The sequence below is a fragment of the Rhamphochromis sp. 'chilingali' genome (assembly GCF_963969265.1).
Source record: "Rhamphochromis sp. 'chilingali' genome assembly, chromosome: 19".
NCBI classification, from domain to species: domain Eukaryota; kingdom Metazoa; phylum Chordata; class Actinopteri; order Cichliformes; family Cichlidae; genus Rhamphochromis; species Rhamphochromis sp. 'chilingali'.
Genome location: NC_137946.1, coordinates 9016011 through 9041114, shown reverse-complemented (window position 1 = coordinate 9041114; position 25104 = coordinate 9016011). Strand labels below are relative to the sequence as shown.

The following is a 25104-nucleotide window of genomic DNA, read 5'->3' as shown; positions in this document are numbered from 1 at the left end:
TTATTGCTGGGTGCTGCTTCAAAGTGTTTTCTGTAATGTTAAATAAAATGTTGGCTATTTACACCTTCTGATAATTGTTTTCATTTCACCACTCACCACCTCCTCTTCTTTTCTTTGCTTTATCCTACCCTGGAAGACAGTTGTTCTAATTTAAAGTGTTCAGTGATTAAGTGTTAGGGGGAGAGGCCAAACAAACGGCAAATTAATGCTGAGCTTAATCTTGGCTTGTTTCTACACACTTGCTCTATAATAGGCAAATGAAGGAAGTGAGCGGCCACGCTGCATCTCCAGTGGCTGGATTTTATTCTCTTGTTTTTAAGTGTACTTGCCTTGTCTCACAGTTAATCACGAATCAGAACACACACAGAGTGTTTTCTGCTGGGTACTGTCCAATCGCTTTTCTTCCTTTACTTGGAAAAAAGGGGGTAAACTGAAAAAGAAAATATATCGTAGAACAGACACTATCCCAGAGGTTCAGGTGATTCGTATGACCTTTATCAATGGGTGCAAGACAAGTGAGGACAATCTCACATATGGGAACATCTGGGTCAGACAAAGAAGAGCTCCTCTCTGGCGGTGAGTGGCAAACGAAGGCGCGAGCCTCGTGAACAGGTGACAATATGGTGTTGTGTTTCCACCAGCACAGTCAATGATAAACACCTGATGCAATGAGAGGCCAAGAACCTGAACAGCTTACCTTCTAAAAACAAGGTGAAGTAAAGGCAAATAGTCTGTATTCTCTTGTGTGAATCCTTTTTTAATGTCACAGAAAAATCCACATAAAATACTAAGAAGAGATATTTGATGTGGCTCAGCCAAAACTAGCCTATATAACACTATGTAATGCAGTTTATGTTACTGTTTGTTAAGTCTTATGCCACAAAGATTAAAAATGTTATATTGTTAGTTTCAAAGTAAGAGTTTGTGACCAGTAATAACATTTACAAATGTCATCGTCCTGGTCCCCAAAAGTTTTTGTGGCATAAGCAATCGGGGAATAAAAAAATGCTTTTTTGTAAAAAAAAAGAAAAGAAAAAAAAAAAAAAAGATACATTTTATGCATACATGTATTGATTGTTACATAAACCTATTTTTGGAGGCTTCACACATTTCAATTGATGACCCCAGCCTTATATATATATAAGACTTATATATATATACATAAGAGCTCAGAAACAAATGATTGCATTTACCGCTTAAAACCAAATATAGAAGGAAGCTGGTGGTTTGTGGGCTGATTATCAGAGAGCATGATTCGAGGTTCAGAAAGAGCTCTCTTTTCCATTCTTGTCTTCAGTTTATTTTCACTTGTGCCCGTGTGAAATATTAACTCATCTTACACTGCAGCCCTGCTTTATAAAGCTCGAACACAAAAATCCATAGTGTGGATGTAGTGTGAGCTGAATTTTTGATTTTGAGTTTATATGTCTTCTTTTTTTTTTTTTTTTATCTTTCTGGCTCCCTTTAGCTGTGGGACTTTAAAACATCCCTTCCAGGTACTTTAGCTGCCAGTGTGCTGGCCTGCTCTAGCCAATTATTTTCTCTGTAGACTTCACAAAGTAATGTCAGATTTCTCCTCTGCCTTCTCCTAATAACTGACAAGGTGTAGAAGGCTAGCATCATTTACTGCTGCCCTGCCTCCCCTCTTCATCTCACCACCCAGGCTTGTTTTGAGTGAGCTCGCTTCTTTCTTTCAGCCACACTCAGAGACTTCACTCCACAGCGTGCTTTATTGTACTGCCCTCTTGTGTTCCCATACAATTAGTTTATATCAGCTTTATATGTATATGAATGGGTTCAGACAGGGCCTCACAGAAAGGCTTTAGAAATACATCACATAGCAAGCAGTCACTGTGAGTGCACAAAAACAGTTTTGACTTCATTTGTCTTTGTTGCTGGAAAACTCTATTTTCTTGTGTTATAGAAAGTTACAAAGCCAACATAGCTAAGAGTTTCTTTTATTTAGCTTGTTACTGAACCACCTTTTTCTGAGATTCAAGGAGAAAAAATCTCAGAGAAAGCAGCTGGGCCTTTTAGCTGTTCCCAGTCCAGACTGAAAAATGAATACAGTCTGTGCTTTAAGTAAGTGAGGTCACACAGGCACGAGTAGGTGGTGGTGATTTCTTGCTGTTTATTTGATTTTTAGACACACTGCTTATAGAAAAGAAACACACACACACACAAGCACACACGCACATAAAATAGGAAACTTGCAATCAACAGAACTATCATTATGCATCAGGTCAAAGTGACATGAGCTCTTATTGTCATGTGCTCTTAGCGCCCTCTTGTGGTGAAGTGACGTATATGAATGTTTATGCCAAAACGTAGTTAGAGACTATTCTTAGAAGGATTGTGTCCTTCACTGGCCTGCAAGTGGCAAAGACTGCTCTCAGGGACCTTTAGAAAGAAAGAATACACACACACACACACACACACACACACATAGATAGATAGATAGATAGATAGATAGATAGATAGATAGATAGATAGATAGATAGATAGATAGATAGATAGATAGATAGATAGATAGATAGATAGATAGATAGATAGATAGATAGATAGATAGATAGATAGATAGATAGATAGATAGATAGATAGATAGATAGATAGATAGATAGATAGATAGATAGATAGATAGATAGATAGATAGATAGATAGATAGATATACTACCATGACAGAATTTGGAGCTTAACTGGGAGCTTTATGTGCAAGCAAGTTTTTGAATCGGTCAGAAATGGAGACTGTTTGGAGTGTTCTCTTTTAACCTCTAAGTTCCACCCAGAATGCCATGTTTAATCACCAAATAATACAAAGAGAAAAACAGGCTTGTTACCAGTGATGCACAGAATCATCCACCTTGAAAAGCCAGCAGCAGGCTGCTTATGGCAAAAACAATGGCTGCCAATTTTGATCTCCTTAGAGTCGCGGTATCAATCGTAGCCCAGAATTAGGCTGGTACCCAACCAAAGGACGCTCAAACGCAGCAGATAAAGTTTATCTGATAAAGCTAATCTGTATTGACGGCTTGGGTCTACTGTGTATGCCAAGGCCCAGCATGTCTTTGAGCCAAGAGCAATGTTTTCCAGTCTGATCAGCTGAAAAGCGAAATGTGTAGGAATCTGGAAGAAATAACAAGGCGTACTCCAGCAGCCGGAAGACTGATGAGACAGGCAAAATTCAACCTCGCAGCATAGTGAGGGGGAAGCAAAGGATATGGTATCTCTCTCTCTCATCTCAGTGGCACAGACAAGGCAAGGTCAGTGTTAAGGTCAGTGGTTGCAGAATAGGAAGTGGTTGGCAACTGAGAGAATATATGGTGGCAGCCAGTTAGAGAAGAAAGAATGCGAAAAGGAAACAGGAGTGAAAAGGCTGGTTAAATAAACGGACAGTGAGCCAGAAGGACAGAGAGCAACACTTAGCCAGAGAGGCTTGGTTACCATTCTCAGGCTCTGTGAGGTTTCTAAAAATGTTTTAGGCACACATAAACAAAGTACAAGTGGATAAACATGGGTGAAGTCCATCAGTCCAGTCATCCACAGGCTTCCCGTGTTGTCCGTTAGCAAAGGAAAATGCCGTTAAAAATATCTCATACAGATTTAGAAATATTAACTTTGATTTAAAACAGGTTCCAGCTGAGTAAAGCATAAGTTAACAGCTTCACAATGGGTTTCTGAGAAATCAGGGATGGTCCATCTCTTCTCCAAAAGGCCAACACACACACCTCTCTTCCTACTGCTGACTGTACAGGTAATAGGATTGCTCCTTGTGGTGCTTTTATGCCATTTGTCATCATCTGTAAGACACAGCTCTCTCTCTACAAACAGCAGCCAGAACATTCCAGGGAGCAGCAGGGGCATGAGCTTATCTCCCAGCCCAGTGGAGCAGGTAAATGACGTCGTCATCATCCTCTTGTGTTGGAATCTGATCGGCCTAAAAAGAGACCCAGTTGCAAAAGGGTGGGCTATTAGGGTCAGAAAAATGCAAATTGTCTTTCGTGGAGCTCACTTTTAATGGAGGTGATTCTGGGGGGAAAACGCACTGGAGGATCTTCTGTTCACACACAGTTAGAACAGTTTTTGTAACCTCCAAGGGAATAATCAGTGGACTTTTGAGGTTCTGCAGGTGCTAAGCGGGTATTTTTTGAGAATTTGCCAGCCAAATTAGCATTAGGGCAGCCTTATATGCATAAAGACTTCAAAGTAAATATTACAGGTTCTTTTTTTTTATATGCAATGTCTCTGAATATCGCTGTGGCCCATCTACCTGGAATGCTAGTGCGTAGCCTCTGGCACAGCTTAATTAACTCATCTGTGTGGTTACAGAAGGCATAATGGGGGAGAGAAATCACTCATCACCAGAACATCCTTCCTACTGATCTGACTTCTAACACTTTCTCTGTGTGCTAACAAAGAGACACAAGCCCGGTAATCCTCACAAATCGTGATCAGTTGACAGGGTTTACACACAAACCACCTTTGAAGAGACATACAAATCAATGTGGAGAACAGAAATTTTACTCATTAAATCAATCAGTGGACCACTGGTTAATCCTAGCCAGCTGAAATGGACCTTCAGAAGATGCCAAATTATTCCCGGCAAGATGAAAGAGGTAGTTTAGGTACTTAAGCCGAGCAAAGAAGAAGAAGCACAGAGGAGAGGACACTAGAGGGAGACAATTTGTTCACATCTGCAGCCTTCTCCACAGCTTTCCTCGGGATTCTGAATTCCACTGTAATAGGCCCTCTGGAGAAAAGCACCCAATCCACAGTGATCAATATGAAATCATTCACCAGATCCAAAGGATAATATTAAACACATTTAGGATGTGTCTGGATAGTTTCCCTAAGAAATTCCTGTTAGACAGAAAGTGCTTTGATTTGTCTTTTGATTTTTATTCGCAAAACATGCAGGCTAAATAACATGTGGTGAACCTCACATGTAAAAAAAAAAAATTGCCCCACAGACTTACAGTTTCAATTTCAATACATCCGTATTAGATGTCGTTCCTGGTGTTTGTGGCAAAAAAAAAAAGCCTCTTTGAAATCTGAAAGAATTTTTTTACATAGATATCTTGGTGGAGAAAGGGGTTACACATGATGGAAGAACAATTTCTCCAAGGTCAAGTGAAGCTTCTGAGGGTGTAAAGTGATTACTGCAACAGGAAACAGGATGCCTCTTCTCAAAACAGCATCTCATAACACTGTCAGTGAGTCTGTTGCTTCTCTCACTTTCTTTTCCCCCCTCAGCTCTTTCACACACTATCAAGTTTACTTCTTTCTCAATCCCCAAATCCTCCACTCTTTATGCAGAGGCTCGGTTAGTTACAAGCTTCTTCTTTCTTTTTTTTCCTCCCTTCGCATGCTGAATTTGCTCTCTATTGAGAAGCTGTTCATCTTTCAGAACTGAACAGTTACACCAATGCAAATGCAGGATTGAAGAAATCTTGAATTGCCCTTGAAGCTCCAGCAAATGACGATGAGCTCAAAGCATGCAGGATGCAAATATATCTTAAAAGACTTTGTCCCTGCGTTAATCAAAGCGTCTTCAACTGCTTCAACCTTCTTCTTTTTTTCCCGTTTTCCTTTCTATTTGTCATAACGTGAGCGCCCAAGTAATGGAACCACTGCTCGGCATCATTTTCAAGGAAATTTGTTCACACGTAGGCCACTTTGTTGCAGGATATAACCCCTCTCTTTCTTCCTCACCCACGACTAAACACTCAGCTGCTCCAAAAGCACTGCTGTCAAGTTGCTTAAAGAGCTACAAACATTTTAGGCGCTTTCATCAGGCGGTGCTGGCTGCTCCGATTAAAGGAGAACACTGTTCAATTTAAAACAATCTATATGTGCTTTTCCTTTACTGAGTGTTAAAAAAAGATCTGGACACAGAAACCCCCTGTGAGCGTTACCCCACGGAGATCCAAAGGATTTCGGCTCGTCTGCTTACAGGTTGCTTTGGCGCCAAATCTGGTCGGCAATGGATCGATGAGACGTTGCGAAACAGCACACCCGCCGTACCCTTTTCTGTCACATTTAACTCGCCTCTCTTCATGCCGTAACAACCGCGGATGGAAAGGCAATAATGCTGTTGTTCACAAAACAGAATAATTCACAACTGCACCGTGAAGCCCGGGCCTCCAGTGTTTTTGTTTGAGCATGAAACAGAAGTTGCTCTTCATGTGTTAAATCCACTGTGATTTTTGCACACCTTGTGATGGGGCTTTTAAGCCCGTTGTTCCTCCGAGCTCATATTCCACATCAATTTATAACCCAACCACCCACCCTCCGCTAACTTTTCCTCTGTTCAGCTGCTGGGTGGATGCGATTTTCTTGCACTCACGTTTCAGGCACGTCTTTCAGGAGACCGCTGCGCATATGACAACGGTAAAGCAATCATAAATGCATCAGCAAATGGCATGGGACAAAAACAATGGTGCAAATAAGGCATAATAAGTAATAGTCTTTCACACAAGGTGTCATATTTCCATTTTCTTTGACACTCGCATACTACAAGGAATTACTGGCATTTGCTTTCGTACCTTTGTTTTGGAGATACAGACAGCTGCAATGTGGAGAGTCCCCTAACTAATGACAGACTTATAGCTGTTCAACTGACAAAAGTGTTGTTATTTGGGTTTTATCTAAGTCATTGTTTCAAAAACATGCTGCCTGGCCAGATAAGAAATTCCCTCTGGTAGAACCCTGAACACTCAGCAAAGACAGGCCTATTCAAAAAAAAAAAGTCACTGACTGTGAATAATAAAATAGGATAGCTAGTCATTTCCCAGAGAGTATGAGGCATCTTCTTGGCTCATATCAATGAAAACTGCGGTCATTTAATATTGTCAGCTTGACATCTCTGAACAGCAATCAGACAAATGTATAATATATAACTGAAACAGATTGGACATGTATTTTTTATTGTGTTCTATTGATAGCACGTTGCGCAATTAATGCATAGGCCCATATCTTAAAATATCTTAAAAATGTCTTTTGCACTCATTTATTCTTAATTTCTTAGCCTGCTTTGTCATCACCTTCTTCAAGGTCATGAGGGGGCAGAGCAAGCTTATCTCCACATACACTGCACAGAGAGCAGGGCTAGCAGCTCATTAGAGGTTATCTACGTGGATGGATCTATAATTGCATCACTGTATGTAAGGATACAAGCCTTTATTGATCTCCATGGGAAAATTTCTTTGTTGGCTGTAGTAATGAATGTAGTAGTTGAAGGTGAGACCCCACCATCAGCTACAGAGGCTCTTCCTCAGAGAAGAGGAAGAGCCTCTGGAACATGTTTAAATAACTTTCTTTAAGCCCTCCTGGAAACACGTTTTAAATTCAGATTTTTTTGCCTATTCTGAGCCTCGTTTGAGCATTTTTTAAAAACATTATAACATGTGAGCACAACCTTGCTTGTTTGCTTGTACAGCAGGATTGCATGGATCATGTCTGAAGGGTCCATTTGCAAAGACGTCAATAATTTTAATGCATCAACTAAAAATAACTATATTGACATCTTAGTAGTAATAATGTATAACAAATCATCTTGCAAAGACGAATCTGGCCACCGGTAACATTTATTATACTTATATTATTCAGTTATTGGCGCTCAAATATTCTTCACTTCGAAAAAAATGATGCCCCCGTGCACCTGCACAATACTTATTTTACACTTAGACCACACTCCCTGTCGAATTAAACCCTGCTTATTTCTCAGTAGACACTTAAAAGTCGCGACCATATGTTATGTTTTATTATTAAAATAGTGACTGTCCCACTTTTTTACGTCTTTCTAGCGCACTAGATTACACGGCGGAAGAATAACAAACGGTTGTAATTAATAAGAACAAAAAAATAATGTCTGCATGTCGCTTTTGCTTTTGCAAGCCTTACCTTTCAGTGGTAAAACAATTTGTAAACAGTATTAATTAAAAATAACATTTCTCATGCTATGTGTCCACTGGCGTAGAAGAGCAATAAGCCACTTTCACCTCTAGTGGCTTATTGCTTAATTAAATGACAAATCGGAGGATTGGTTTGCAGATTGCCTGAATTGACGTCAATTGGATTGGTTAGGTGACAGAGCCAGGCTCCGCCCCCTGTGGGCCAAGGTAGAGCATGCTGAGAGAGGGAGGAGGGAGCAGGGGGCTGAGCTGATCCCACGTGTGACGCTTTCATTCCCGGCTCAGTAATATTCTCATAGCGGGGCTTTGCATATCTCCTGCCGTATCTGTGCGTGTCTGTCACTGTTACTGTAGTCCCAGCCTATAGTTTGGAATAGATATGGAAGGAGACGGGAGTCAAGCCACATCCGGAAGCCTAAATGATTCACAACATGACCCGGGGTAAGGATATATTTCTAAATTTAATCCTTAGGTACGATTTTTTTTCATGTTACAACATCTTGGAGAGGACTTCGACTGCCGTGCTGGATTCGTCCCCCCTCCCGCACCCCCCTCCCAACAGTACGCACTTAAACCGGGCACGGGTCTGTTTCCAGATGCAGTTTTAAAAGACCTCCGCTCCGTAGCAAAGAGTGGCCTGCCCCTTTTATGTAGCCAGAGTGTAATTACTAAGCGCGAATGTGTTTTCATAGTCTTCCTTTATCCTTTAAGGTCGCTTTTAGAAGTAGTTAGTCGTCAAAATGGCCGAACTGACATCTGGACTCACTTCTGTTGTGTTTTCCCCTTACAGTAAAATGTTTATCGGTGGCCTCAGCTGGCAAACCTCACCAGGTGAGACTGTTATTCTCTTTTACACCGTAACCAGCATTTCTTGTTGTTTTTTTTCTTTTTCCCCCCTCTGTCGCTGTGACTGAGTGCTCGCTGTAGCTGCTGGCGGCGGTGTATGTGCGAATGTGCACTGTGCAGTAGTGTACTGTATGGGATATCTCAGTAGTGTGTGCGCACGATGTTATTTTTGATCTCCGTCCATCTGAAGTCCTCTATTCGACCCCTATGCGCATCGCGGGGTATTTTTGAAATACAGTGACAACAGCATGTCCATATGTTTCTGTCAAAATGACCCGACATATTTTTTTTCTTCTTCTCTCTATTCACAGACAGCCTTAGAGACTATTTTAGTAAATTCGGAGAAATAAGAGAATGTATGGTGATGAGAGACCCCACGACAAAACGTTCAAGGTAAATACAGGGCTTTTCTTACTTTTCCCTTTCCAGTGCACATAGCGATATCGCTTTACTTTGACCGTGCTCAGTGTTTAATCCAGCGTGTATGTGTGTTTTGTGTGCCCGCGCGCCCATGTGTTCGTGTTCCCGCGCGCGTATGTCTGTGTGTGTACGTGTGTGTGTGTCCCCGTGCGCGCGCGCCTGCGTGTGGTTTCACAGCAAGCCAGATAAGCTTAAATGCTCACTGCTGTAAAGCTGCGGCCGAATGCAATTTGACATTGACTTTGTGACTGCACCACAGTTTTTTTTTTTTGCTGTGTGTGTCTAGTCGCCTCATATTGTAACGTAGCAAATAATGATGAGCACTGTCCTCAGTTTTGTTTTTGTTTTTTGTGTTTTTGCTTTTCCCCAAAATCTGCCACAGGACTGGTCGTAATCTGGATTAGAAATGTATATTTGCAGAGAAATGTTGTTGTGGCTCATAGGGATTGTTGTTCACACTGTTAATGCAGGTTTATTATTTGCAAGTTGCATGTTAAATTTATATTTGCAAGGGGTGGGGGTGTAATTTTTTAATATGTATGCAATGTTAAATTATTACTAACACGTCTGTTCTTGTCCTCTCTGTGTCTTTGTTTTGCAGAGGATTTGGGTTTGTTACATTTACAGATGCTGCCAGTGTAGATAAAGTCTTAGCTCAACAACACCACGAATTAGACTCAAAGACGGTGAGTTGATTTCATTTGTTCTTACACCAGAGTTCATTTCACGTTTTGTGTTTACGCTGCTCTGCCAACTGAGACTTTTTACTGCCTAAGTAGGGCCTTGTGGGTGGTGCGGTAGGCGAGGGGGGGGACACTTCTTAGGTTGACAGGCTGTGTCGATCAAGGTCACGCACAGTGGCTAAATGTGTGCTGGTCTCTTCCACAGAGAGCCTGGCAATAAAATAAAACACAACTCTGGGGTGAATATTACATGTGTTCACTTTTACTTCTCTGGCTGAATGGGGCCAGACACGCCCCCTTCTTTGCTGCAGCCACATGTGGCAGTGTGCCTATATCTCATGTGGACACACAAGGGCGTGCTGTCTCAGGACTGCTGCCTTGCTGCTGTTTGATCCAGCAGATATTGTATCATATCGTGCCCGATTAGCAGATACTTTGAGTCTGAAAGGTTTGAGCCCTATATTAGAGATTAAACAAATTAAATATAAATTAATACATTTTTAAGCTGCCAGTATATTCAAACTAATTACTGTAATGTATGATAATCAGAATTAGTGAGGTAACAATCAGTCAGGAGTATCGTGTCAAATACTTTAAGAGTGCATGTGTAGTTTTTAAAGAGTTGTCTGATTTACTTAAGTAAGGTCATTAATCCAGTGCACATATACATACACTCATGCACTTAGGTTTAATGACTGCCAAGCATTCTGAAATTTGTTGAAATTCGTCACCAGAGGAATAATTAAAGATTATACGATGCGCTGGATTAGATATGGTTCAGCTGCAATTATATTTTATCGAATCCAGATATGCCAGCAATAGTTACAGTAATGGAATGGTGCATATCGAGGAAATGTACTGTGCGCGCTCCCTCGGCTGAAGCCAACTTTACACTGGGAGGAAATATTTTTTTAAGGATTTTGGAAGATAAATAGATTATACTTCAGGTAGCAGTGTATAATAATGTGCAATCTACAAGTCTGCGTAGGATAAGGCAAGTAATGTAAATGTAAGAATTCACTGCTCATTCCTGAGCTTGAGTGTGATTGGCACAGAGCTGAGAAACCTGCTGTTTGTTGGGTGGCAGACCTTACTTTATATTCCTTCCAATTTTTTCTAAGCTGCGAGGTTTGTAATAATGTGGCTGCTCATATTATTGCTATTATTATTATTATTTTGAATATTCTTTTTATAATCATTATTATTGTCATTATTTTTGGGGAGCTTTTTTGGACAGTTTTCAGCTCATCGGTGGAGGTTTGATTCTTCTGAAGGGTTTATGGGGGGGGGGGGGGGGGGGGGGGTTCGTTTTTCTGTTAGTCTAAAAATAAGCAATTTGCCTTCATCAAAAAAGGCACATAACACACACTTGTACTTAAAATTTTTTAGTGCGTGTGATTTTTTTTTTTTTTTCTTCAGCCTATTAGATATTTTGTGTTATGCTTTTTTTTTTTTTAAGTTTCCGGTAATCTCTCATTCACCTCGTGCTTAGTGTTTATATGTTATGTCTTCACTGCTATCAGCTCTGTTACTGTGTTATGCAAATGAGGGAGACAAGGACACTCGGTGGGGTTATGTTGTGACGTAGCAACTATAGAGCAAGGGCAAGGTTTTTTAGCATTAAAATGACCGTTAAGTCAGGCCGATGACATTGCAAAACTTGCAGAACCTCTTCAGAGGGGAATACTTAGAAGCACTTTACGGGGGCTGCTTGAAGGGTTGGAGATATAAACATACTTTGATGCAGAATCTAGAGCAGTTTGATAACTTCAAGTCTGACATTTTGAATGAGCAGCTTTGTGACAGCTTGACAGCATATATATTTACAGCAAAGGTCATGGGGGGTATGAATAACGGAGGAGAGCACGTAAATATATATGCTTACACCTGAGAGTTGGCCTGTGCTGCAGCAGTCTATTACTGATGTCTGATAAATAGAGCAGTTGTTGCTTTAATTGCCTTGCCCAAAGGCACTTTGAGAGCAGTGCCAGCAGGAAACAGTTTAATTTCTTGTGTATTTTTAATACCGCTAACATATGTTACAATATTCATGGGATTACATTAATGACCTGTTAAAATTGCAGTCTCAAACCACTTGTGTTACAGCTGATTTCTTGATTGCAAAAAAGCTCCTTTTTTTGCCCACAAGAAAAATCGGTTGGTTCTTTTTTTTTTTCTTTTCTTTTTTTTTTAGATTGTAATATTTAGACTATTTGTAGGCAGAATTTAATCCCATTATTAAAACAATGTGGGACCTCTTATGTATAATAATTGAGTTAAATAGTATTTTCTCTTGCTCTGCTAAAGTATAATAACTGTCGTGCAGCAACACTAAATCTTGTTATCTGTTGCATGTCTGTATAGCAAGTTATGGATACACTTTGTTCTTTGGCTACAGATATGCACACAAACAGTGGTATTATGTCACACGTATTGTAGGCTTTAGATCACATTTGGCACACTTATAATTGAGATTTGAAATGCACGAGAACTGAATGGTGACATTTTAAAGTCTGACATTGAATCATCATTAAGCCTGAATAGTGGCCTGTGTGAAATCATTATGCTTTGGAAGTGAATTATTTTAGTAATTTTGGTGATGTTTTTTTCCCCCTTGATTGTTAGATAGTATACAATAGACAGCTGACAGGAAATGAGGCGATAGACCTGGCCAGACTCGATCAGGCAGTTTTGTGATTGCATGGTCGATGTCTTAACTCTTAATCCGCCGGGCTGTAAGAGCATAAGATAATCATTTAGGGACCCCGACTATATTAAAAAAAAAAAAAAGCCAGTTTTGTTTTGCATACTCGCCTCTTGTTGCTGGTGGCGTTGTAGTTTTTCATCGCACCCATAAATCTGAAAATATGGATGATACTGAAAATCCTGTAATAATGGAGGTAATCAATAGCTTTAGTAAAATAAAGTGTAGCAGATTGTTGTTTTGTTTGTGTTTTCTTGCTGGACATTTTTATCACTGGCTGAGTGTTTGACGGCATAATTGACAAACCAACGATTCTGCTGACTCAAATGCATGCAGACATTTATATTTCCCAGCTGCTAACGTGCTGTTGTTTACCCGTCAGTGTGCAGTAGAAGATTACAAACCTAAGGCGGCTGTCTGTATCGTCTTTCTCACCATTAGTCACTGCGCTGTATCTGCGGTGCTGTTGTATATCTTAACATTCACACTATCAAGATCGCATTGCATTAGGATCTATCATATCTCTGAGAAAGTTGCTCAGTGGCAATGGGGGAAAAATGAACCGGTCCAGCAAATATGGATGGTCTTGATGTGTTTGCAGATGTTGGGTTGATACAGGTCTCCCTCGTTTGCAGTGCCTGAACGAATCCTTAGTGGTTTGTCTGTCCTCGGTAACCTTGGAAAAAAGTCAGAATGGCTGAAGGTGCAATGACAGGAAGTTAGGTCGTATTAGCTGTGTAGTGAAAGTGTAAAGCCAAAATCATATGGATGTTTTTAGCTCTGTTATTTTAAATCTAATATTTTTTCAGTATTACATCAGTGTCACAAACACAAACGCAGATGGTATTTTATTTAGTCTGATGTACTTTTAGATCAACTGCAAACCCCACTTTGATTTAAACATAAAATTTCCCTAGTGTTGAGATCAGGAGTGCTATAGAATCAGTTTTACTCCCAACTTAAAGAAGACAGGCACACCAACGCTGGTTTCATATGCTTCTTTATTTGGTATTAATGTTTTCTTTTGACTGTGTGCTCTACTTTTTGTCCGGTTATGAAAACACTCTAGCCTAGAATGAATGTGAATGAGACATATGGGGAAGCAAAGCCTGGGGGCTTCAAAACACACATGCTGGTAATTCAGAACATATTTACCATTTTTCATGATGCTTTGTTCAGTTTATAAATGTACAACTCAGAGCATCTGTTGCTGAAGATGTTTCAAGTCAGGCCTGTATGAAGAAGGACATCATCAATTTTTATCTCAGACATAACAGTATATTGATTTGAGCGATATAAATCTTTTATTCTTATGTGAAGTTGTTACAAAGGCATATATGGGTTTATTTTTTTTAATGTAAGATTTGATGGTGTGATACCATGTTTGGGGTTTCTGAGCTTAATTCACTTCAACCAGTAAAACCCAATGATATATGTAGTCACCCCCCCACCCCCGGAATCTATTTTTAATTTTTTTTGTCTTGGGTAAATCCAGCCTTTATAAAGTCACCCTTAGGTCAACCTATGCTTGAGGTTTAGGAGAAGCCAAAAAAAACAAAAAACAGCCCAAGAGCAAATGAGGAGAAAGGACAGGGAAGAGCAGCTGTTCCAGACAAATCTGAGCTTCATTCATCAGATAGGGTTAGGAAGTAAAGTCAAATCAGTGAGCTAAACTGACTCGCTCTTGTTTAAGTATAGCAGGTGCTCCATCTTCCGCGGTTAATTATGGCTGAAGGCGTTATTAGTTCTTTCTGTATCTGTTTCTGTCTCCTGTCCGCTCCTACAGGTCATCAGAGGTTTGTCAAAGCGGTAGTGTTATTTTTATGCTACTACCAGCAAACGTGGCTAATGTTCGTAACGCTGTTGCATATTTCTAAGAGGTAAAAAAAATATATTAAAAAAAAATATATAGCCAATTTGCTTGTTGAGCATGACGGTAAAATTCTCATTACTGATTTGAGGATCATAACAAACTGCCTTTTCGTGGTGTTATTCCACGGCGAAAGTCAGCAGAGATTGACAGCACAGATATGAAACATTTATATTGTAATTTCTTGTCTATTCTATTGCTATCACACACGCACACCTGTGGACCTGCTCACACACTTATTGAGAGAAGCTGCAAGCTTTGATAAGGCTTTTCCTTTTAGCTTAAACACCACATCATCATGCTAGCGTAGATATGTCTTAAGAGAGAGGAAGAGAGTTTACCCAGGAGCTGCATTAATATATGAAATCCTTTTGTAAGATGTGAACTTAAGATATGTGCTGTTTCTCTGCCCTGATCTCCCACAGTCGCATGCAGAAGCAGCCCTCGGAGACCCTTAAGTAAACGGCTGCGGAAGATAAAAAGATGATGGGGCAGGGTTGGTGGGGGGGGATTCCTTCTGGTCTGTTCTCATTTATTACATTGACGTATCTGCTTGTATGATGTCTTGAGGAAATCCACTTTTGCTCTTCGTGAGATCATGTTGCATCATATTACAAAGGTGTATCTAAACGTAATTTGAAGAAAGGGTCCTGTGAGGGTGATGCCAGGTCTCTAAGGTGAGCACATACTCAAAAGATGTTTCACTGGAGATTACTGCTACGTGAGGTACGTCACCAGTAGTGCATCTTTAGCACGACACTGTAGCCTCTTGGTTCTCGTGAACTCGAGTGTGCACACTGGTTAGATGGTTACGATTCATCTGAGACACCCACATTGCTAAAGGCACATATACTCTGATTGCAGGGTCCATGGAAAATGACATCACATTAGTGCTTGCCAGTCAATTGTACATAACAGGTACTGCTGCTGTAATTGAATCAGTGCAAAAAAAAAAGTACCTCATACTGTGCATCCTACATACAGCTAAAGATAACAGTTGTTGGCAATAATAAAAGCCCGGAACAAAAAAATACATTGTCTTTGTCTCAGAAAGAATTGAATGATATTTGACACGCATGTACATTTGTTCTGGTTCGATATACAAAAAAAAAAGAAATTTGGATTTTGCTAAATAGGTGAGCACATTATTGTTGTTTTTCACGGTTGCATTTTGATTACAGTTTACATTTGAACACATTACACCTTCAGTTACAGTCATGTTTTCAATTACAATACAATATTGTAGTCATATCTCCCGGACCATTCGACTGTGTTTAAAGCAGATTGTTCGTTCAGCTCCAAGTCAGATTGCTTGTGATTTTTCCATAGTAAAGAAATTTCTCAGAGGGGGGTTAATGAAGTGTTGTTTTTTGTTGTTGTTGTTGTTCTGTTGCTACTGTATGATAGCCAAATAGCTAGAGCTGAGTCAGAGCTCTGGCCCTCTACCCAACAGCGACACTCTTTGCATACCCTCGACGTATTTTATCTACCATCTCATGATTTGTTCCCAGAATTCCTTTCAAGAATCAAAAGAATGTACGAATATTTTTGTTGCATCCAGCTGTCGTAAAATTAAGATGAAAGCAATGACACAGTAAGAGAGATTTGTCTACAAATCATAAAGGAAAGTCATTTCTCAAACAAGAACATAGGCAAAAACAAACTAATAAATAGCTATTATTCATTTATCTTTTTACTGCTTAAAAAAACATGCAAGTTTAGAACAGACTAGAGTCAAATTACTGAAACAGGTGCACTTCTTACATTAAGTTCACTCAACCCAAGCCTGATGGTATGCGTGTTACATAAGAAAAAAATATGTTTCAGGAAGGAAGTATCAGGTGAAACTGAGACACTATAATCTCTGATACAGCTGCATTCAGTGCAAAGGGTAACTCCTGCCCAATAGGTATGAAGACGCTTCCTACATGAAAACCTAAAGCTTTAATATGTAAAGCAAAGGGAAACAATTGCCTTGTCTCCTCTTCTTGTAGTTCTAAATTCCTCAGAGGAGTTATTCGTCATAATTTGTGACCTAAAAAGGTACTGCTACATTTCACAGAAGGATTTGTTAATAAGGCCTCATTGCCCAATTTGGTTGCGTTGCTCTGAGTGAGATTTAAGCAATATGCAGTAACGTTTTTCTCTGCATGTAATCATTTAAATATATATATAATTTTAAACAGACTACATGAGATTTTTCCATGCTGTGTTAAAGTGTTCTCATGCGCATGTTCAAGACCAAATGCTTCATAGTGAATAGAAATTCTCAGCAGGACAGAAAAACAATTAGTTTATGTGGTGTGGTAAAATGAGGTTTGATATATTTTGCATAAGCTTAAAAAGTAAGATACATTACCAAGTGTAGGACTTTGTGTTGTCTTTGCTAAAATAGGGTGCACAAAATAATTGAGTTTGAATTGGTTATGCCTGGGGCTAAGTGCTAAGACAAATCTTTAAATGAAATTCATTACAAGCAGAGTTACCGTGCCCAGGTGTTATTGAATTCATTTCTCATTTTGACCCGATTTAGAAAGATAACAGTAATAAGTGAGACTGACAGAGAAGATGACAGTGACATTGCACATCATGGTTTTCCTTCAAACAGATTAAAATGTAGTCAGTTTCAATGGCTTAATTGATCCGTGCAGATGGTGAATTTTCATCTCGTGTTTTCTTTCCATTGTTTTCCTCAGCGTGATGAGATATCGTTTTCTTAAATAAATCCATCTGTGCAGAGAGAGTAGGAATGCATAGAATTGATATAGTAATTGTAAATATGTCAGTGTGAGACGTAGCACAATATGGAACAACATGAAGAGTTTCATGATTTTCTTTTTCTTTCTTTCTTTTTCCCCCCCTCAAATTCAAATTTGCATCCAGGCGATGAGAGTTTAGGATGACATTGCTGTTTCAGACAGTTCCTCTTCACTGTAAGTGCAAGGTTGATGAGACCCCCCCACCACATACCTTTATACCAGAGAAATTAATGAGGAAGATGTAGCTAATGAGATAACAAGCACAAGATGGAGAAACAGGCTGATCTGACGCATCCTCCCAGTTATTTGGCAATATCTGGAGGCGTCACCGGCCCCAGACTCTCATTTTCTTCCTGTCATATTCAATCAGCAATTCCTGCCTAAAATAAAAGCGGGCCTCTGCTGCGACCACGACCAGCGGAACATTGGTGTGGCTGGTCTCCACGCCAACTTTATTTTAACACTGGGGGTTCTTTCTTTGTTTTTGCTATACAGCATCGACAGCTAATTTGGGAGCACCAGTATTTAGGCCTAAAAAACAAAAATGGTAATTTACAGCAATTAATATGTGGTTTCCTATGGTACATTGCTCAGTGCACTGAGTGTTGTGCCTAGAATGTGTCATTGAGCTCCATCAATTGTAGATAATTTGCCACAGTGAGTAATGAGGCCGGTGATATTGGCCAGCTCTCTTTAAATGCTTTGGTCTGCCTAGTGACAATCATGACGGGAAACAAAGCCAGTTGCTGGACTAAACTGTGCACCTGTATCATTTATAAGGAACCAGGCTAGCTGATAGGCCAACAGTAAATTTAAACGATAAGCTGTTTTGCAGTAGGGATTAATATACTGAGTAATCAGGTTCTTTTACTGCAGTTTACAAATGAACTGGTCACTGAGATTATACATCTACGATTTAACCTTATTTAAAAAATATATCAATGTGCTCTTTGCCAGTAGTTTAGCTGAACAACATCGATTCTATGGCTATGATTCTTTCATAGCAGGCACTTCCCTATACATTGTTTTCAACTTCCGGTAGTAGCTCCTTAACGTAGATGGAGATTAAAGCTGCCGCGAAGCTGCTGTGATATAAACATGACAAAGACGAAGACCTCAGGATCTCTGGAGGACAAAGAAGGGATGGCGTCCTTCATTTTCAGTGTGTGGCAGTTTTTCATAGCAGGGGGAAACCGTGGCACACTGTTCTCTTACCAATCTCTGTAGTCTGTCAGCTACCCAGAGCCATGACCTAGTCTGCCCTTTAGTGAAACGTCACCCTATCCTTAACCCGACTGTGTCAAAGATTAGGCACAGTAATGTAGCGGTACCACCGTTTTACAGAAATGGCTTCGTTCTGTGTTATTTTTACTGTTTTGCTGTTCTATTCATATTGACTTTAATTTGTAATTGTGATAACTTTGTCAGCTCTTAAAGGCGACTCTAGGTTTGAAGAGTACATGTTAATTATGAAGCTTCTGTAAATCTTAAAAATGATGAATTATTATCATTGTTCACAAGTTCTCAGCCATTGATGAGATATTCAAGCAATTTGAAAAAGAAAGGTTTGTTCTTCCTCTTGATTTACGCATTCATAGATCAAAATATTCTCTGGGGGTTCCTGTTTAAAAATAAATAAATAAATAATCCAACATCATAGCCATATAATAAATACCCATTATAGTACAACCGCCACTGAAGTACTAGTAATTACATTCTCAATGAGTCTAAAGGAGTCAAAATGCGGCAGTGTGGCGGTTTCACCCCGGGGTCCTTTGTGGACACCTGTTCGGTGCTTTTCACCCCGAAGATATACCAGCCTATCCTTTAACAACAATTTTGCTATTCTTTTCTCATTTCAGATTGATCCTAAGGTTGCCTTTCCCCGTCGCGCCCAGCCTAAGGTAAGAATAAATTGGTCACTATCCCCGCTCAAAGAAAATGATTATGTCTCATGTCACTAGCTTACCTAATTTTGTGTGCTCACACAGCAGATACGAAGAGATAAAAAAAAATAGTCTGCACCCATTGTTCTCACCTTGTCTGCGCTGTTTCACCAAAGCAATTAAAGTTGAAAACATGAGACTTAAAGGAAATTTTCAGCATGATTAAGGTTATGTTATTTTCTGTGTTACCCCACTGTTTTCTATCCATATAATATTTTTCCATTGTTTTTATCCTGATTTGCTTATTTCATCCCTCATCACAGCTGTTTGCAGTGGCAAATGTTTTGAAATGAACTCTGTCTTATTATGACAATCCTGTAGCAGAGGTTTCTGATTTTAGTCTGCAGCAGTATTAAATCAAGCTTTATTGTCTGTTTAAAGCATCAGAGTCTAAGTGGTGAAACCATCTTGCTTTGGCAACTTGCCTCTTGACTTGACAGGGTCATGACTGACAGGAGACGGGCTCTAATATATCTGCAGAGAATGCAGGCTGTTGGTTGAAACGTTTACATTTGGGTGAAAGGAGGAAATCTGATTATTTGAAAGTGGAATCAAGACCTTCCTTTCATGTGGTTTTGAAGGTGCACATTATGCAGAACGGTGAATTATATTTTGGAGTGAACAGGCCTGTATTACCCTGACTGAATTTGCGAGAGATGATTGGTGACTTTTCAGTGACAGTGATGAATTGCATTTACTGGTTGAATTCGAAGTCTGTTGAGTTGGTCTGGAGTTGAATGGGATTGAATATCACAAGTGATTAAGAAATATCTTTGTTGTGTTGCATGCGTGTAGAATTTCTCACAATTAGCACTGAAACAATGGGTGATTTTAAAAAATAAGCCCAACTCCAATCACGCAGGAACTGTGGTACAGGCTCTTCATGATGCGCATTATCTTTTGTCTTCTTGATTACTGTTCTTGAGCAGTTCTATTGACAATTAAAAATTCAGCATGTGCAGATGGTGTTGTGGCATACAGTCAAAGGCTTTGTTGACATGCCCTCTCACACCATCCCCCAGATTTTACTGTGGAGGCTATAGCACAGCACACTGTAGCGCTATTCAGCATCGCTATCAGGGCTTTTTCCACCTAAACCAGGTGGAAATCGATAATAGATTTTCTCCTTTCCACCGGATCAGAGAGAGGCATTGTTAAAGACTTGGTTAGGTTTCAAATAAGAAATTGGCAGTGCAGACTTTCAAAGCCACAGCACATGGTGACTTAAGGATATCGGCATATGGCTGAAAAACTACCAGTGTTTCTCTGTTTTCTTGTGTGGCAAGTATATCACTTTAACTTCGTCTGCTGTAAGCCCTGCTCATAAATGTCCAAGGTGCAGTAAAACAGCTCAGATGTTTGATGATGCTTCCAGTTTTTAAGTGAACCAGAAACTCCACTGCTGTCGTGGTTATTGCTGATCTTTTTTAAAAGAGCATTATACCACTTTTTTTTGCCATGACTCACACAGAAATACAATATTTTGAGCAGTTCTACAGGTCTTAAACATATTTGTCATTCTACCTTGCGTGATTCATAACTCAGTGAAGTAATGACACCATAACAGAATTTGTGGCACTACACAAACCTTGTACCAATGATTTATAAAATGGCTATAGGGCAAGCTTGTTAGAGGAGAGAAATGGCTGTATTGAATGTGGATTATAAAGGATCTTAAAGCAATGGGATTAAGCCAGATAGATTAACATTGCATGGGTTTGTACTTTAAAAGACCTTTAAAAGAAGTCTAATTTAGAACTTCCCATTTAGAAAGTTCTCTCTGTGGCGGATACTTTCTTTTGTCCCTTTTCCCCAACTCCGCTGTGTGCCTGCCTGGGAATAGGGATTTGTTTAAGGAGGCTCGTCTTGGCAGTTGCCTCGGCGGCACGAGCTTCGGGGAGCAAATCGTGACGAGACCAATCAGCGTTAATTTTCTCACGGCTAGCAATGACCTCACAGGTGAACCCTGCCAATGACCTCGTGCTGCCGAACGCTGCGGCATAGTAACTCTATACAGTATGTACATCACGTAGAGTAATGCTGAAAACAGGCAGGAGGTGAAGGTGAACACAGAGGACATTTCACTGTAAACAACTGAAGGTGTTAGCACTGGGATGACAGGATCACAGGAAAAACATCTTGTATCAGCAGGCATAACTGACACTGCCCCCAAACACGGACAGTTCCAAGTGTCAAGAGACAGTGAGAAAAGCGACAGACGATTATTGGGGTACCTGAAAGTGGAAACGCCCTTATTTTGATTCATATCTGACGTAGCATGTACGACAAATCAGTTTGCCTTCATTTGTCCCGTTTAAGAACAAACGTGAAACCTTTGTGTTTCTAATGTCAGCATTGTATGAAATGTAAGTTGCTGTCATAATAAGACAGTTGACTTTTTTGTTTTTGTTTGTACGAGTCAGTTTTTTGCAGATATGACGAGTAAGTCACAGAGCACTGTTTCCTTCTGATTTCCACCCAGCGTTCGAGAATCATGTATATGTATGATTTGAGTAATCTTAGGGGGGTTTTGTGACTATCTGCACCAGAATATTGGTAAAGGGCACAGAGGGGAGATAACCACAGGTCCTGTCAATCAAAGAAAACAGGCTAAAGAAATGCAAACTGGCACCCACATTACAAATGAATAATGTCACCCAACTAAAGCTTATCTCATGACTTAAAAAGAACATTTTGTATTATAAATAGAAGCTGTGCTTACAAGTCATGTCAAAGGTATCAATATAGACCGGTCCACAAATATTCAGGGATTAGGTTGCATCTGAGGATGATTGACAGATGAGAATGAAAGGATTAAACAATGATGATGTGATGCAAAGTGCTTTATGCACATTCATTTATGCCTCGTCTCCTCTTAGCCTGGCTGGGGATAGCCATGGCTTTGTTAGATAGGCTGCTAAAAGTAGCCTTAGAATGCTACGATTTCTCTGCAAATTCTCAACGTGTAGTTTCCCTTTTTATGTATACTTTATTGATCCCCTTGGGGAAATTCCTCTCTGCATTTAACCCATTCAATCAGTGAAGCAGTGGGCAGCCATTGGGCGCCCGGGGAGCAGTGTGTAGGGACAGTACCTTGCTCAGGGGTACCGCAGGGTAGCCGTTCGGTGGGTTTGAACCACCGACCTTCCGATCATGGGGCCAACACTCTACCTACTGAGCTATCCCTGCCCCCTTTTGACAGAAATGATTTTATTATCACCTTTACGTACTTTAGATGCATTGCAATGAGGTTACTTTTGAACAAGGGATGCGAATACCAAATGTATTCATCACCACTTACTATAGTTTTCTGTAAAACTGTAAAAATATTTGCCTACATTTCCATCTTGAAATTAGTTAGCAGATGTGATAAGTGTAAGAAACGGAGGTTTTCTTTTTTTGTGGAGAAACATCCTGCTCTAATTAATAACAACAATAATGGGAAGGTAAAATGGGACTGATTAATAACCTTTTGGGTTTAATCAGACAGATAGTATTACATAATCGTCTCGTTATCAGTGTAGATGCTTGATAGATTTTTAAAGTCTATTGCAAACCCCTAAAGTTTTAAATCTGCCGTTCAGATTTGCTATTTTTCCCCAACTAAATTTCAGGCTTGTTTAGAAATTGAAAATTCTCTGAAAAATAAAGAGAAACTATCAACAACCCACCCACCTTTTCAGTACTGCCACTGCATATAGAAGGCAGTAAAGAAGACAGAGATGAGTTGATGCTGTTCCATGCGATCTTCTCGTTTGATATTTTGCAGTAACGCTCAAACTGAAACGTGTAAACGAGGCCCGCTCCGGGTTTCCTGGAGAAATCAAAGAGACGGCTTCTGCCGACATTGCTCGAGATTTACCACTCAACTGTTGGCGTCATTACCGCTGCTGCCGGTGCTTTTGTTTCCAACAGTGGAGTCACACACAACCATGGCATGTCCCAGCATGATTTTAATTGCCAGTGGGACTGTGGCCACTTCAGTGGGAGATGAGTTCTGATGGCTTGTTATGGAAATGAAAGGAAAGAGCAACATCCATTTACAGAGCAATGGGCGTAACCCTTCCCTTGTACCTCATAAAGGGATTTGCCATGTAAGCCATTGAGAACAGGTAGTCGGTGCGTCTCTGGGAGTCTATAGGATGTTGAATCTTTGTGCATGAAAAAAGAAATGTGTACTGCAAAAAAAGCAACTGTGACAATACTTTGAGAGATGCTTGTTTTGCTTGCCGCTGCAGTTTTCTTTACTGAAACTCAAGATTTGCAAACCGCTTGCTTTATCAGTGCGCAAGATAGGTAACTGTGGTAGTAAACTGGTTGAGATCATTTAGGGGCATCACACAGATCCACCATTAAACCACTGTCCTGAATTTTACTTTAGATTGTGGCAGCTGTGACTGTGGCTTCCCTGTTGACGGCCCTCTGTTAGTGCTGGCCTGTCTCTGACAGCTGGAGTTTCCCCCCTTTCTCTTTGCCTCCTTCTTTGTCTCCCTGTCTGTCTTTTCACGTCACGTTCCCTTTTTTCCTTTGCCTCTTTTCTTTCCTCTTTCTTTCTTTTTTTCTTCTGTGAATGGTAAATTGACCAGTGCACCAACCTCCTCCACTTGTCTGCGTTCCACACATCTCTCTTAGGGACTGTTTGCGCTCTGTGTGGCTGCTTGCAGAAGAAAAAACCTCCCAGGTGTGTTGAGGTTCTAGAAATTTCAAGACTCAAGTTTTAATGAAGTCAACTAACAAAGCTGCATTCCCTTCCCCAGGCCATTTGTGCTGTGACCACATGTACACACACTGTATTGGAAACAGGTAGTTTGATATCCACATTTGAAAACAAAACTGTCTCCTTTGCTTGTTTTCTTTTAATATTTTATCTCTCAATCTATCATTCTTCCTCACTGCTACATCCTCCCCTTTCTGTGCCCGTTTCTGTCTTAGTCTTTCAGGATTACAAGGCCTTGTAAATCTAGTCTTACACCTTGCTCAGTTATTTGATCTAGATTTAGCATTATGATATTCCCCTTGTCAAAATGATCCTTATTTTAAATGACACAGCTCACTGCTGGGAAAATGAAACCTCCGTAGCTGCCAGCCCCTTTGAATGTCCCTGTGAATTTATTAAAAGCACCAGCTTCCCCGTTCCAACTCAGATCTGCACAGCTGCACGAGTCCGAAAGAATATTCAAGGACAAAAGTCTATAATGTAATTCGTGCAACAGAATGCCGGATCATTATCTTTGGTGAGCGTCACTTTATGACTGTGAGCCCTCCCAAATATTTTCAGTGTTAAAGAACATTATTTCCTATTAGACTTCTTCTTTTTCAAGCAATTTCTGCTGTGCAGATAGCACACAGAGTAGAAGAAAGAGAGCGAATGTTGTGTTGTGCAGGCTATTATCCAAACCTGACATTGCATTTCAAGGCTTGTGGCACAGGTTTTATCCCGGTGAGTGACCAAGATGTCCAGCTGAAAGAAAAATAATATTTTCTTTATCTCTTGAAATAAATGCACTTTTGAAATCAGGCTTTACAACTGACACTAAATGCTCCTCACTGAGACCAAGAGACAGTCCGATAGTAAGCAAAGACAACTTTGACCAAGACGACAGGAAAGTGACAAGCAACTTGATGGGAATTCTTCGCTGTCACTCTTGTGTCACCCCCTGAAAAAAGCAGATGTGCAGCCAACATGAATAAGCCCCTCCTCAGATGGAGGTTGACACAAGGAGTTGTTTTTTCCCCCTGTGGTAATGGCTGCTGTGCTGAAGCTGGAGATGGGTTTAAATCCCTGACCTGTCAGCTCCTTTGCTTTCAGTGGCCTCGGTGGAACTGCTCCAGATGAAAATGGGGCCAGAGCAGAGTCATATGAATGACTGTTTGTTTGGTGGTCAGACACAATCACCAACTGAGTGACCCAGTTAACGGGTAGTCAAAGCAATGCTCAGTTTGATTCGTGCATTTTTTTTTTCTTT

At 40.2% G+C, this 25104-nt stretch overlaps 1 protein-coding gene across 7 annotated transcripts in view; it reads left to right on the top strand.

The window, feature by feature from the left end:
- Window positions 1–8142: 8142 nt before the first annotated feature.
- msi2b (musashi RNA-binding protein 2b) overlaps window positions 8143–25104 on the top strand; it is a 285592-nt gene continuing 268630 nt past the window's right edge. For all 7 annotated transcript variants that reach the window (XM_080866576.1, XM_080866573.1, XM_080866575.1 and 4 more), the window contains exons 1-5: window positions 8143–8351; window positions 8701–8741; window positions 9068–9149; window positions 9778–9862; window positions 19055–19096. In XM_080866576.1, the coding sequence (XP_080722702.1) occupies window positions 8290–8351; window positions 8701–8741; window positions 9068–9149; window positions 9778–9862; window positions 19055–19096 (312 nt within the window). In that variant the 5' untranslated portion in view covers window positions 8143–8289. The remainder of the gene's footprint in view (window positions 8352–8700; window positions 8742–9067; window positions 9150–9777; window positions 9863–19054; window positions 19097–25104) is intronic.